Raw genomic sequence first — 15,663 nt, 5'->3', positions numbered from 1 at the left:
AAGATCTAATATGGAACAGCTGAAAATTAGCGGGTTTTAAGTGCACATGGAAAAAGGAAGAACGTCCACAGTGACTGCAGCTACTTGAGTTGAAATCCATGACTTGCATATTTCCGTAAGAGGACGGGTTTATATACAATCTATTTTCTCAAAAAATGACAGATAAATTTGAATTTGTTACTCTTATCATTCATCAGAGTTTTCCTCCGTCTTAATGTTGATTAACTTACGCAAAAGTTAGGTCCTTGGGTCTTGATTGGGGGATCCATATGGTAGAGATTTCTATAGTTACATGCTGTAAATTATGAGAAAAAGATGACATGGACGGTAGAGAATGGATACGCCGTAAAGGTCCCCATGACAAGTGTTTCATTAATTGTATGGCGATCCACTCCATAAAGATGTAAATGCCAAGTTGTCATTATTATATCGTTGGCCATTTTGCTTCCAACAAGAAGATGCTTTTATTGGAAAGTTAATCCATTTTGCTTGCAGCAACGGCTTATCTTTGAATTATTTTAACCATCTTTGTACGAGAGTAAAGCTTTCTGTGGAAGTTATTAGTTCATAAAATGCCTAGATTGTCCTTACTGTTTCATTAAACAACAGCCTGCAAGGACAAGTTGCCATCAATTTGCCCTTTAAGCGTCGTGCTAGATGTTTTAGGTACTTGGAAAGCAGCGGCCCGAAAATACCAACAAAACACCTCCTACGGCCAGCACGGGACGCTGCTCGATCGGGGCACCGGGAAGTGGCGTGCAAAGCATGGCACGGTATATATTAATTAGGTACTAAGATGGGTACAGTATTAAAACCTCTCCCTACTTATATATATATATATATATAGAAGCGTACAGGTGAAGGACAAGCATGGCGTAGTGTCATGCTTGGGGTTTGTTCAGGGGAGCCGAGGAAAAGCACTATGCCGAGCGACTCCAACAAGAATAAGACGGCCCTTGAGGAAGGGGCAGCAGAAGTTCTAATAAAGCCTGGGGCCGGGAAGATGAGCCGTCTCTTTCCCATGGTTGGTTTGGGCGGCACATGGATAATGCTTTTTCGATTTGGTTAACGTGGGATTGGGGAGGAAAGAAAGGGATATACTTTTTTTTTTTATTTTTTCGTTTATTTATTTTTCTATCCCAAAAATGACAAACAGCTCTATCAATAGGATATAGATTTTTATTTTTTTAATTTTTTTAAATCAAATGGAAAGAATAACATGTAATATGTGGATGGATGCGGAGAGTGCGAATCAAACGTGCCAGAGCCAACTTAATTCTTGTTGTCATCCGAACCGCAGAGGAGACGGTCGAGGTTTCTCCCGTATTATTTTATTCTCATACACGATAATTGGATTATATATATCCGGTTTTCTTTATTTTATATTTGTATATGCGGCCGAGTAGAATCCATAAATACATAGATATGATTTCTGCTGCCGCTGCTTCCTCGCATCCCAATCGTCGGGCGGCACGGAGCGTGGTTCCCTTTCCGACACGATCTCTCTCCCATCTGAGAGCTTTTTTGCCACAGGCTCCGTGCTAGGTTTTGGATTTCGGAAGATGGAAGCTAAGGCCTGAAGGAAAGAGCGGAGGGGGAGAACTAAAAATTACAGGAGGAATAGAGGAATAGAGAAAGAGAGGAACGGAGGGGGTGAGAAGTGGGAGAAGAGGAGCCAGACAGAGTGACGAGAGAGGGTGCCTCCCTTTCTAGGAAGAAGAGTTACTGAGAGGAAAAGGGAGGGAAGAGATCTAGCTTTGTTTCTGCTTGGGCTTCTCGGTGGAGGAACAGATTACGAAGGCCTCTGCAAGAAACGTTTTTTTAGAAGGCGTAGGAGGCTAAAAGAAGGATCTTCGCAACAAGAATAGCAGGAGGAGAAAGAGGATGTGGGACCTCAACGACTCGCCGGATCCGATGAGGAGGGACGCGGCCTTCCCCTCCGACAAGGAGGACGAGGCGGAGACCTCCTCCCCGAAGAACGCCGCCACCGACGACAAGGGGAAGGGGCCGGAGTCCCCCTCCACTGCCGACAACGACGACTCCAGCTCCTCCGCCCTCGTCGCCGAGGCCTCCGACGAGGCCGATGGGGACGGATGCCGGAGGATATTCGGGTTCTCGGTCGGCGGCGACGGCCGCTGCTCCGGCGAGAGCGAACCCGCCATCGTGACCCACCAGTTCTTCCCGGCGGAGGAAGCGGGCGGGAGGGGGAGCGGCCGGGCGGAGGGTCCGCTGCTGCGGGCTCATTGGGTTGGGGTCAAGTTCTGCCAGTCGTCGGAGACGGCCGCCGCCGGGAAGGCTATGGGCGCGTCGCGGCCGATGAAGAAGAGCCGGAGGGGACCCAGGTCCAGGAGCTCGCAGTACCGAGGGGTCACATTCTACCGGAGGACCGGCCGCTGGGAATCCCACATCTGGTGCGCCGTCCATGCTACCCTCTTCCCCTTCCCTTGCCTTTCTTGCAAGCGGCGAAAGGAAAATAAACTTGGAATTTGATTCGTATTTGGGGTTTTCTTTTCCTTTTCTTTTTAGTTTTTCTTTCATTGCTTTTTTCACGGCTCCGCAAGCGATCATGTCAATTTATTCTTCTCCATTCGTGTGCAGGGACTGTGGAAAGCAAGTCTATTTAGGTAAGCATCATGTCTTATGGATTTTGTACAAAGTTTTGGTAAAGAAATCGAGTTTCTGTTCCTTTGGATCGGAAATGGGTATTGTTTGTTTTCTTTGCCGACTTCATGCCACGAAATAGCATCTTGAAATTGCTGATTAATGAATGCAACCGGTTGTGATTTTGTAGGTGGATTCGACACTGCCCATGCTGCGGCTCGGTAACTTCCTCTGTTCCCTCCTCCCCTAAGCAATCCATCGATTCGTCAGTTTGTTTAGAGTTGTTTATTCATTCTATATACTCACTCTCCTATTCAAGAGTTCGAGCACCAAGTTTCTGAAAATATCTTTGCAGAGCATACGACCGAGCGGCCATCAAGTTCCGCGGGGTAGACGCTGATATAAATTTCAATCTGGAGGACTATGAGGAGGACATGAAACAGGTGAGAGTGGGACAGGATGGTGATGTTGTCCAATCCTCTCTCTGTTTTTTGTTTTTTTTCTTCTTCAAAAATGAAAGAAGAAAAACAAATTAAGTTGTTGTGCTGCCCTGTTTTCCGCACGGCAATATTAGTATTAAATGGCCATCATGGATGGTTGTTGGCAGGCGAGCAATCTCACAAAGGAGGAATTTGTTCATATACTTCGTCGCCAGAGCACTGGATACCCCAGAGGGAGCTCAAAATACCGAGGCGTCACCCTGCACAAGTGTGGAAGATGGGAGGCCAGAATGGGTCAGTTCCTGGGGAAAAAGTATGATGCTGCATTCCATATCCGTCTCTCTGCTTTTGTTGGCAGCAAGTCTTGTGGTTTCTATGGTCTGACTTATATCGGTTGCTGTGTCTGGGAAACAGGTACGTGTATTTGGGCCTCTTCGACACCGAAGAGGAGGCTGCAAGGTATTGCCACCGCACCAAGCTCGATCGCGATGCTTGCCGTCGCACCCTCTGGAAATTCTAGCTAGAAAATACCAGGGTGCTGAACTTGTACCGTTTGGTCTTTCAGGGCTTATGATAAAGCCGCAATCAAGTGTAATGGAAAGGATGCGGCGACCAACTTTGATCCGAGCCTCTATGCCGATGAGCTCGGTGCTGCAGGTAGGTTCTTGCTATGCGCTTGCTGCATATTTAATGGCCATAATCGCATCGCTCGTCGGCTTGCTCTGTCTCCGTCCCGGAAGCATGTTTATGAATTTGTGGATGCTGCAGCCGGCCGCAGCGACCATGATCTGGATCTGAGCCTGGGGAATTCGAGCTCGAAAAGGAGTGGCGGCCTCGAGCTGATGGCTGATGATAGCCAGGGGGGGGCGGATCAGCGTGTTCCTGTGGCCTTCGAGCCGGGCTGGAGGGCTAGCATGCCAAGCACCAGGCCTGAGGTAAATGCTTGAAACACTTCTTCTTCTATTCGAGTTTTTTTTTTTTTTTTGCTTTGCTTTCTTTCTTTTTAGAAGCGTTAAATTTTTCATCCGGAGTGATTTTAATAGGCTCTCGGGTGTTTTTACTTTTTGGGTGCTAGCCTGATGGCAAGTTTAAGCGAGCAGAAGCAGCAGCCACCAGGATCAATTTCCCTCTCGATAATGCCTACAAGCAGTTCCCAGGTCTACCCTGCGAGATGTACAAATACTCTCAAGCAAGGAGGAATGGAGATGCTGTGCCCGCCACTTTCCGGATCATTCCTCAGCAGTTCAATTCTGCTGGTTATCATCAAGTGCATAGCTCCCGCAACTGCAGCTGACCTGCTGTCTAATTGGGTTTAATCGTGGAGTCTTATCTTACCTGCTGCTTTGTTTTTCAATGATGCAGTTTCTGGACAGCAACGGCAACCGCAACAGCAACAGCAGCTTCGGAGCGAGGACTGGAGGAGGGGGTCTTTATTTGGCTATACGTGGCGAGCAGCAGCAGCAGCAGCAGCAGAGACAGTCGAATTGGAGTAATCGCGGTAGTATTTGTTCGCCGCCACAGCTGCAGCATCATCAGGATTCTCACCACAGATGGTAAAACAGGTTCTACTCCCAGACGAAACCCACCGGAGACATAATATTCTCCATCACCACCGACCGGCTGATCCATTTAAATCCCCCTTCTCTGCCGCTAAAATGGCCTTCCCATTGTTTGTGCTTTTAGTCACCTACTACCCCAAATGAAACCTTCGTCTATGCCACTTGTAAACGGGACATCTCCCATCATTGCTCTATGAGAGAGAGAAAGAGAGCTGGGTAGAGGTGAGAATTGAAGAATCGGTACTTTTTGGATGGTTAGCTTGCTCGAATTTTCTTTTTTTTTGCACTTTCTGTTTACCAATATCAGTGAGCAGTTATACTCGGTCTTTGTCACCCGAGCTTAATAAGTTCGATCTCGTGTTGTATCATTTATGACTCAGCAGGGTGTGAGGAGAATATGACAAAGTGGGATTTGGTTCCTATTTGTTGACCAAGCAATCCAATGTCCATGATAATAATAATTGGGATGCGGGGTATTAGCAGATTGATATAGCTGATATTTAAAGGTAATAATTGAAAAGGGAAATTGTTCGGCATCATCTGTCCTTAAAATGGTAGATCTGAGGGGACTCAGAATTTCGGGACATCTTGCCTTATGATTTTTTTTTCTTTCGTTTTTAATATATTCATAATAGAATGATGTAAATCGCCCGGGCCAGGGCAGAGAGAGAGAGAGAGAGAGAGAGAGAGAGAGAGAGAGAGGAACTCAGAACTCGAAGAGGAGAGAAAGAGGGACCGAAATCCCGAGCTGCCATGGAGGAAAGGTTGGAAGGGTGGATTCATCGTTTTGTCTCGGGAAATAACGTTGATTTGGGAGGATGCTGCATCGCTATCCTCGGTCCTTTCGAATTAAAGTCAGTTCACGGCAAATGCAGTCAAAAAAGGATGGCATATAATTACGAGAGAGACTTCATGCTGCCGCCGTGCGGAGAGCCCCTGCCCCAAGCAACATGGGCAGGGTGATGGAGGTCCATTAACCTGCATATAAAAATAAAAACAACAGAGTTGGTCGGAGCTAATTCGATTGGAGGGCCTCCAATCTCTAAATTGGAGAAGATTTTAGAGGAACAATAGAAAGAAAGAAAATAAAAGAGCAGTATCAAATAATTTAATCTATATTTTTAGTGTCCCGAGTCTTCTTTTACAGAGGAGAAGTTCTCATATCGTTGGCGTCCAACTCCTCGAGTTCGAAAAAAAAAAAAAGATTATCTCTTGACTTTCTGTAAATATATTAGTTTCGAGAATAACAGTTAAGGTTTGCTCATCGACTTTAGAGATCGGCTCATCGACATACCAGAAGTCAGCTCATTGATCTATGAAATGTTTGCTCATTATCATACGAGAGATCAGTTCTTCGATCTGCAGAAAGTCAGCTCATCGATAGTACGATGTTAGCTCATCGATATGTAGGAGGTCAGTTTATCGAGATTCTGATTCTCTAAGGTTGGTTGCATGGTAGGTTTGCTCGAAGAAGAAGAGTCCCAACCTACAAAGAATATGAGCAGAATGATAATATGTGCCGATTGATGAGCTATAAGATATGGTACCTATGACCCTCTAACCCTATTTATAGAAGAGCTCCAAGATCAGCGAACGAGTTATAACCATTCTTATTTGGATCCTTTTAATTGTGCAGAGCAATTGTAGGTCTTCTTAACCCACCTACAATTCAAATTTGTTTAAAATTAATTTTCCCGCATGCCACATGCCGACCAATGACACGTAGGTCGATTTTAGGCCACATTACATTCTCATCACTTTCGAGTCCGAGCCAGTTTTCGACTCAAGCGATGGAAGTAGTCAGGTTAGCCAACTATAGGCCTATCTTCTCTGGCTGGTTTAGGCTATTGAGCTCTTCTTGCTCTAAAAGCTATTGGGGTTGACTTCTTGCTCGATCATGTAGAATGACGGGCTTGACCTTCTTTTGTAATGATGTCTGTTCGTTCACTCATGTGTTTACGGTAGTCTTGCAGACACTGGGGTCGGCTAAGTTAGGCCAAAGTAATGCATTGTGGTCCTTTGTGGTTGATTCGATCCTTTGCCCCCCATTCCCAACATTGTTACACCTTGGTAATAGACTATGGTCCTTCATGTTTTTTTGATTTGTGAGGTTTGAAGTTTTTGTTGTCAGCTCGGATCTCTGCCTCCTGTTTCTCGACACAGACTCAACTGCCTCGACCTTAGCATGGAGGGTGGTGAGAATGGTGCCAAGGAGCAGGAGGAGCAGGAAGAGAACACCGCCGCCCTTCCTACTCAGGATGTCACGGTCGAGCTTCCTCTTTCAAGTTCCGTGGAGTAGGCCTTCGGGCCTTTGTAATTTTTGTTCTCCTTGTGTTTGATCTTCTTGGGTTTGCCGTTGGTCTTCTTCCTTTTTGCTCCCTCATGCAGCACGGTGAGCTTGACCTTCTTTTTTGTAATGAAGTCTAATAAGTTTTCTAAGCTGATCTTTTTCATAATCAAATGTTTGAATGTTAATGAAATGAACTATTTTTGCCGGTACCTAATTTCTTTTGTAATATCTGAGTGTTTGATTTTCATTCATGTGTTTCAGGTTGTCTTGGAGACATTGGGGGCCGACTGAGTTTGGCTGAAGTGCCTTTAGAAATAGGCTCAAGTATTTGTGATTGTTTAGCAGACATTGAGGTTGGATTCTTAAGGTTGAGGTACTGGACTAGGTCCTTTGTGAGGTCATAGACTGTCCTTTGTGGCCGGCTCAAATATTTGTCCCCCATTCTCAGCACCATCTGGCCGGGGGAATGGACTACGGTCCTTTAGGTGTTGGATATGAGAGGCAAGTATTTATGGTTGGCTTGGACCTAGGCTTTGCTAGATTTTTTCGCCGGCTCTTTACTGGTAGAGGAAAGGTTCTAGCCGATCCTGGGATGTCTCCATGGGAGGACTAGATTTTGGCTCTTCGAGTGCGCTCTCTAGCCTTGTTGGCTTCTAGGATGGAGGTTATGGTCACGTCTGGTTGTCTCTAGGGAGAAGCCGGGTTTGGATCTTCGGGTTCACCCCTAACCATGTAGGCTCATAGATTTGAGGTTCTAGGTACTCTTAAATTGTCTCCGCCTTTGCGGTCGAGGTCTTTGGGAGATACGTCTGATCTGTAGCACTTGGATGCGGTGGGATGATATTTGGCTTCCCATAGACGATATCAATCTGTTGATGCTAAAATCCTCTCCGATGATGGTGTAGATCTGGAGAGTGTCGGTTAACCTATCCATAAGAAGAAGGAAGAACAATAGAGCTTGCCGGAGCTAATTTGGCTAGGGGCATCTGATGCCTAAGTTAAATAGAGCTTTGGAGGAACAACAAAAAGTAGGAAAGAGAAGAGTAGTGTAGAATAATCCGATCTGCATTCTTGTTGCCCTGGATCTCCTTTTATTGAGGATGAGTTCTCGTCCCACTGTGGTTGGATTCTTCAGAGTCTGTTTTAGTAGAAGATTAGCACTTGGCCTTTTGTATCTGGATCAATCCGAGAATAACTATTAAGGTCAGTTTTTTGATCTGAAAGGTTGGCTCTTTAACCTTTAAGAGATCAGCTCATCAAGGTTGTGGTCCTCTGAAGTCGACTTGAGATCTGATATTGCTTGAAATCAGTTGCATGGCAGGTCTGCTCGGAAAGAAAGAGCTTTAACCTATACAAAAATAGCAGAATAACTCTATGAGCCGATGGATGAGCTACGAGATATCATATCTAGGATCTCTTGGCCTTATTTATATAGAGATGAGGGTGTGGGTCCATTGAGATTTGGCTCCGAAATTAGGAGATGAGCTGTAACCGTTCTTTTTATCTATATCTCGTCAATTATACAAATATCAATTACGGATGTTCTTAAACTATTTAGATTTTAAATATGTTTGAAATTGATCTTTTCGTATGCCATGTGACATTGATCCTTCGGCACGCACTTTAATTTAGCTCGGTTGCGGCTTGCGAATGCTGAATCGATTAACTACTCTGGAAACCTTGCAACCGAAATAGAGAAAAAAAAAAGCAATGAAAAATTGGAACTGAAATGGGAAAGGGCTTTTGACGTTTCGTCGGAGTAGGAACCGGCAAATCACCATGCGTTATTTTCAGAATAAACAGTCGTTTGTCAAGCGCCTTTGGTAAAAGCTGGCCGCACGAGGAGCGATGTGATGTTTTGGTAACATGCTGTCAGAGATCAACTAATCCTTACTTTATAGTAAATATTATTACCATGCATTAAATGTGTCATTAGAAATAAAAGAGGGGTAGAAAACAAAAGAAAATAAGGTTGTCCTGAAAAAGGGCGGCAAATTTCCGTCTCAGCGCTCTGACAATGCATTGATGCAGGGAGAAAAAGGAGGCGGCCTTTTTTTATTTTTTTATTTTTTTTTTCTCTTCCAAAGAAAAAAAAGAGTCAGTGTGGCAGGCTGAGTTGCCTCTTTGTTGTCCGACATTCCGAAAAGATCATATGAATATCTGTAGAAGATATTTCTCCCACCTTTTATTCTTTGCTTTCTTTTGATATGGCTGGATGTACTCAAGTTAGAGTTATATTAAATGCCGTTCCTAAAAAAAAAAAAAAAAAAAAAACCTTCATGGGCCACGGAGTTTTGACGACATGGTTGGATTTTTGTAAATTTGTTTTATATTAAACATTACTTATGGCAATTACCAACATGGCATAGCCGCGGCAATTCCTCCACCTCCCCGAAGCCAGACAGCTGGCGGTCCCCTCGGCGAGACAGAGAGTGCTAGCCCTTGCTCTTAAGCTATACGTCCACTAGTAGGTGCGCGCGGTAGCACATGGCATACGTAGATAATAAAATGGAACACAAGTCACCCGCGGGCGCACCCCTTCCGTGAGGCGTCCCTCTTTTTTTTTCCTTTTTCTCGCTTGTTCCTCCAGTCCGGCGATTGCTTATGAAACAAGAAGGGAAAGAAGGAAAATAAAAGGAGTGATAAGTGATGGGAGAGATAAAGGCAACTCGGTAGAGCCCTGTACGTGTTCTCTTTTTCAACACTCCTTGCCCCCCCTGTGGCCTTGCCTTCAACCATTTGTGGAAAAACAAGAAGGGAAAGAAGGAAAATAAAAGGAGTGATGAGTGACGGGGGAGATAAAGGCAACTCGGTAGAGCCCTGTACGTGTTCTCTTTTTCAACACTCTTTTCCCCCTTGCGGCCTTGCCTTCAACCATTTGTGGAAAAGCAAGAAGGGAAAGAAGGAAAACAAAAGGAGTGATGAGCGACAGGGGAGATATAAAGGCAACTCGGTAGAGCCCTGTGTTTTCTTTTTCAACACTCTTTTCCCCCGTGGCCTTGCCTTCAACCCATTTGTGGAAAGGAGACCGGCACTTTGCTTGCGTCTCTGAAAAACAATATATTTGACTGAAAGACGCAGAGAGAGAGAGAGAGAGAGAGAGAGAGAGAGAGAGGTGGATGGCTGTCTGCACCTGTCGTCACCATGGGACGGCGACTGGCTCGCTGGATGACTGACAAGGCAGGGGTTGTTTCGTTTTCCTTTACGGGACGGCTCTCGTTACCTCCACATTGTAATCCGTTCCATTCCGAGTCGTCCTCGGCTGGGCCCATGTCTCGGCTGGCGCCTTTGGTCTCATTGGGCCGGCGGTTTTTCTTTCGCACGAAAGAAGGATTCACCTTCCTATGTGCCAATCCAACGATTGACCATCCGCCCCATGGCTCTCAAAGCACACCAAACCTTATCTCAGCACAAATCTCAAAGTGACCGGTGGATGCTCATCTCATCACAAAAAATATCATTTAAAAGCTTGAGTCATCCAACCGGTCCTCTCAAACTTTAACCAATGAAAAGAATAGTGAATCAACAACTCTGATTTTTTCTCTGTTCTTTTGAGTAACGAAAAATTGTTCATCTTGACGCGTCACATTATACGCCTTCGCTTTACTGATAGCTTATTGGAGGGCTTCAAAGTAGGTCAATATTAGCAGCTGATGTGGGTTAGCGATGCGTGTAAGTTGTAGAAGCTTTAGCTTGACTTGTGAAAGAACTACCGGATCCAATCTTTGCTTTGAAAATCTTTTGAAGGCTGCCCTTGCTCCATATGTACTTTCATCTATCCTAGACGGCTCTCCTAGGGTCTAAATTCTTGGATTTTAAAAGGTTATTGTTGACTATGGTTAAGCCTAAATAATTGGTCTCGTGATCTGTTGCAGAAAAAATGATATGGTTCCTCAAATACTATTTGTTGCTGGAAATTGGACCCGGAGGCGGCCGTCGGCTGAGAAGGAGGAGCTTCGGCGCGAGGCGGATGTCGTTCCGTCGGCGGGCGGCGTCCTCCGGAGAACCTGCAAAAAACTGGTGGTCGGGATTTCCGGCGCCGGCCCTCTGATGCCTAAGTCAGAGGGGGCAAATGTATGGGGGGAGAGTAAATATATCTCAGGAGTTTCAGAGTCCAACCCCCTCTAAGATGGAAGGGTTCATCTTTTATAGAAGGGTATAGGATTTACCTATGATGTGACGGGACGAACGGGTTACCGTCATGATTGAGCACGATCGTGTGAATTAATGCATTGTCGTGGGAGATCAGGCCGGAGTCAGTGAGTCGTCGTGGCTGATCGGATGCGGCGGAATAGCTCAACTGTCTGCCATGGAGAGCTTGAGGTCCGTAGATAGTACGCGCATTGATTGTTGAGTGAGCTGGAAATCAGCAGGGGCCATGCGCATTAATTGTTGAGTGAGCCGGAGATCAGCAGGGGCCATACGCATTAATTGTTGAGTGAGCCGGAGATTATCAGGGGCCATGCGCATTAATTGTTGGCGGCAGTAGCAGGGCATGGTCCCTAGTCAAGCTGCAGGAGGATGTGATTGCAGCAGGTGGATGGTGAGGTCGGGCTTCCTAAGTTGAGGATGCCGAGGTCGAGTGCTCGGATCGGGCGTCTCGGAGTCGAGCGCCCGGCCGGTCGTTAGGCCCAGCTGAGTATCTTAAAGTCGGGCGCCTCTAGGTCGGGCGTCTTCAGGTCGGGCGCCTTCAGGCACGTGATGGTCATGCGCCCATGTATTTCAGGACGACTTGTTTTTCCCCCAACACTACTTTCCGACTTCCGAGTTCGAGCCGTTTGCAAGCTCGGACGTGGGAAGTAGTTGTCTTTACCGTATTTTGGTGTGGGCCACGAAGCCTTAACTTATTTCGGCGTCCTGCGTGTTTCGAGGCACTCTTAATGAGAAGAGACGGGGCAACGCCCTTTTGCCTTTTGAGGTGGTCTCGCGTCGTGGGCTCATGATGGGGTTCCACGATCCGATGGGATGCCGCCCTGATTCGGTATTCAAAGCGTCGATCTGAATCAGATATGCCGCTTCGGTCTTCGGGGCCGAAACGTGGCACGATCTGGACGGGAGGCGGGATCCTGTATTGTCAATCCGGGCCATTGGAGAGGTCTATATAGACCCTCATCCTGGCCCTAAGGGCTCTTATTTGGCCGCCGCTATTGTTGCTCCTTCTCTCCTTGCTCTCCTGTTCTCCAGTTTCCTCCGGCGGCACTCCGAGGCGTTTCTAGGCGATCGTCTCGGTTTCTCTTCTTCGAATCGTCGACATTTTCGGCGGAAATTTCAGTAGGTGCCCCTCGTCCGCTCGGAGGGTTTATGCTCTTTTTTCCCCTTTTCTTCTTCTATCATTTTCTTTCTGGGATGGGTCATGGTCCGGACGAAGTCGGGTCCACTTTGAGTAGTGAGGAGTTAGAAATGGCCGCTGAGTGGTTTTTCCCTCTATGTGGGTTTCGCCTTGAACCCGCAGGGTCGGAGGATCGGGTAACGAGGCCTCCCCCAGGTCGGATCAGAGTGTACGTAGAGACACTCTGGGCTGGCCTGCGGTTTTCCCTACATGGGTTCGTGAACGAGCTCCTGGCGACTTACCAGCTTGTCCCAGCGCAGCTCGCTCCGAATGCGTGGAGGACCATTGTCGATTTTTTGTCCCTCTGCTTTGCGCACGGGATACCGACTTCGGTCAATGTCTTCCGGCGGTGCTTCTTGCTGAAGTCCAACCCGAGGGACGGAGAGTGGCTTTACCTTGCCTTTCGGAGCGGTCGGCCACTCTTCCGGGGTGCTCCTACATCCATTCACGGGTGGAAGGGGAAGTTTTTCTTTTTATCCTCCGAGCGTGCGTGGGGGTTTGACACCAGGTGGGGGCAGGCCCGGCTCAAGACCGCCAACAAGCTCTCCAGACTTTCCGACAGCGAGCAGGGGATCCTCGACGCTTTTTACGGCCTCGAGGAAGATATTCTTCTGAATGATCTCGTGAGCGAGGTCGCTTTGGTCAATATCGGCTTGAGCTCGGCGCTCCCCGAGGTAAGGGTGGTTGTTGTTTTTTGTCTCGTTCGTTTTACTCTTTCTCGTCTTCTCTTGTCTCCTTTTTCCTGACATCTGGGCTTTTCTCTTTTGTCTTTTCAGACGTCCCAAAGATGGTGACCAGCAGCGCGGATCTCTATGTCCGATTTAGGAAGAGGGCAGCTGAGGCCGAGGCAGGTGGGGCCCTACCCGAGCCTAGGAAAAAAGCCAAATCTTCGGTGGGCGCGGCTGCCGAAGCAAGTGCCCTCGGGGTCGGGGCCTCCAGACCTGCTCGAAAGGAGGTTCCGAGCATCGGTCGTGGGGCTCGAGCTCTGCAGGGACTTTTGCGGCCCTCGCTTGTCCAGCTCCCGTCTCTTAGCGTCCCAGTCCGTAGCTCGTCCGGTTGCGGCGCTCGGTCCCCGAGCCGGGAAGCGGCCTAGGGGTCTCGAGCTCATCTTCGCCGAGCCCAGCGAGGCCTAGTCTTCCAGGTCCTTCGGAAGGCGAGACCCAGCAGGAGAGAAGGCCCCACTACCCCGAGTGGGCGATCTTTGAGGGTGACTAGGCCCTCCATGACGTCGAAGTAGCGCGTCTGGTCTTCCGGGTTGCATTGCTTCCAGCCGATCAGGCCGAGTTCCGGTCTGCGGACTTCAACAGTCTTATGGACGGGACCTTTTGCTCCGCCATTTGGGTAATTTTGTTTTCGGCCTTAACTCCTGTATTCGATCTTTGGCCTTGACTTATTCTTTCATTTGCTTTGTTTGTAGCATCTTCATGAGGTCGGCATGCTGATCTCCGTGGCGGCAGACTACCGGGACAAGGCCCGAACATGTCTGCTAGGGCAGGAGGAGGCCGAGAGGAGACTGGGTGAGGTTGAGGTCTTGCGGAGGGAGCTCCTCGCGAGGGTGGAGGCCGGCGAAGCCGAGCTCCGGACGTTGACTGTGGAGCTTGAGGAGGAACGGGGCGTGCATATTCTGGCCAGGTCGGAGGTGCGTGCCGCCGAGGCTCATTTGGCCGAAGCTCGCTCTGCGATCGCTGTCCTCCAGCATGAGGCGAGGGGCACCCAGCTAAAGGTTGAGCAGCTCGAGGCTCGGGAGAAGAGGGCCTTGGAGCAAGCTCAACATGCGGTGCAACTCCTTCGGAAGTCGGGAGAGTTTCGCGAGTTGCTAGACGAAGAGGCCATGGATGGGCTTATCCGCGGCTTCGAAGACTTCCGGAGGCAACTGAAATGGCTCAGCCCTGAGTTCGATCTCAGTATGCTCCAGCCCGGAGGGAGGTTCAACGAGGACGAGGGCGGGCTCGAAGGCCCGGCTGGGGATGAGGTCGAAGCAGCCGAGGAGGCCGCTCGGGAGGCTTCCGCCGAGGGAGCTCCTGAAGGAGTGCCTGATGCCGCCCATGAAGCCGCTGGCGACGTTCCGACCGAGACCTCTATGATTGCGGCCGGGCCGGCGGAAGAACCCGGGAAGGCTTCAGCTGAGAATCCCGAGGTGGTCGTCGTGGACGACCTCGAGGCCTGCGTCGAAGCTGCGACTACTCCTTTGGACTTAGTCTTTTTTCTTCTTTTGGTTCTTCTTTTTTGTAAATGAGATCGGCCTTCGAAATCATTGTATGGCCGAACCTTAATTTTGTACTTAGCCTTTGGGCTTTTGTTAATGAAGAACTTTCTTTTTTGAATCTGTGTTTGTCTCACCTTCGTTTTTTTTTTTGCATAGTAGGTAAACTTTTACCTTAGTTGCTTAAGTTGAGTCTTCAGGCTCGGTTAAATCTACAGACTTACATTTCGGTAGCGTTTACTAAGTTGTTAGGCTTAGCTCTGATAGGGATCGCGTCAAGGCTCTGGGTTTAAACTTTAGAAAAATTTGCTAAGTTCTTGAGCTCGGACTCCGAAGAAGTCCCGCTAAGCCTTTAGGTTTACCTTCTGAAAAATTTGGCCAAGTTCTTGGGCTCGGCTTTCGGAATAAGCTTGCCAAAGCTTTAAAGTCGGACTCCGAAGAGATCGTAGACCGAGGTCGGGCTTGTTAGGGATCAACCCTACGATTGCGGAATATAAATGATAGTAGGAGAAAGAGGAACACGGCAAAAACAATAGCAAACGCACAAGACACTCAAGTTTATGTGGTTCGGAGTCTCTTACTCCTACGTCCACAGCCGCACAGATCAATATTTCACTATATGATCAAAGGAAGTTACAGAGATTCAAGAGAAGAGAACAAACTCTCTTTCTCACAGCAAACAATCTCTTTCAAGACGAGCAACACGTCGTCTTCCTGATGCACACAAAGGATCTACTTTTGGAATATCTCGTTGATGAGTTCTAGGGTTTCTCTAGGTTGCAACATCTCTCTCGTGTCCCTCAAGAAGTCTATATATACCTCCCAATCTCTTACTTTGATTAGGGCTCAAAAAACCTTGGCTTGGACTCGGTTCATAACTCAGTCTCGCGTGAAAATCGTGCTCGAGTCGACTCCCACAATTCTATGAGTCGACTCGGCAACAGTCTACAGAAAATGCCTCTCTGTCTGCCTGTAGGAGTCGACTCTTGGAGTTCTCGAGTCGACTCCAACACTAGGGAGTCGACTCCAAGTCTGCTGGAGTCGACTCCAAAAAGCTGTGCCAAGTCTACCTGCGTGCCAGAGTCGACTCCAAGTCTGCTAGAGTCGACTCCGGACCTTGCTGAAGATTTTTTCTTTGTTGATTCAACTCTAAATCTTCTCGAACTCTTTCCGGCTTGTCCCTTGATCCTCCACCACCATAGTGCATATAGGGGTCTAGAAAAAAGGGAATGGATCAAGCT

At 47.8% G+C, this 15,663-nt stretch overlaps 1 protein-coding gene across 1 annotated transcript; it reads left to right on the top strand.

Moving 5' to 3' along the window:
- Positions 1 to 955: 955 nt before the first annotated feature.
- On the top strand, positions 956 to 5,022 carry LOC120112329 (floral homeotic protein APETALA 2-like). The gene is made up of 10 exons (XM_039131338.1): positions 956 to 2,411; positions 2,599 to 2,624; positions 2,792 to 2,822; positions 2,957 to 3,044; positions 3,209 to 3,354; positions 3,456 to 3,500; positions 3,607 to 3,698; positions 3,810 to 3,976; positions 4,117 to 4,308; positions 4,404 to 5,022. Exons 1-10 carry the CDS (start codon positions 1,885 to 1,887, stop codon positions 4,596 to 4,598), a joined length of 1,509 nt encoding a protein of 502 aa, XP_038987266.1. The 5' UTR covers positions 956 to 1,884; the 3' UTR covers positions 4,599 to 5,022.
- The last annotated feature ends 10,641 nt before the right edge of the window (positions 5,023 to 15,663 follow it).

This window comes from Phoenix dactylifera, chromosome 11 (assembly GCF_009389715.1).
Source record: "Phoenix dactylifera cultivar Barhee BC4 chromosome 11, palm_55x_up_171113_PBpolish2nd_filt_p, whole genome shotgun sequence".
Classification (NCBI taxonomy): Eukaryota; Viridiplantae; Streptophyta; class Magnoliopsida; order Arecales; family Arecaceae; genus Phoenix; species Phoenix dactylifera.
The sequence above is the reverse complement of the archived record's forward strand: the minus strand, read 5'-3'. Positions and strand labels throughout refer to the sequence as shown.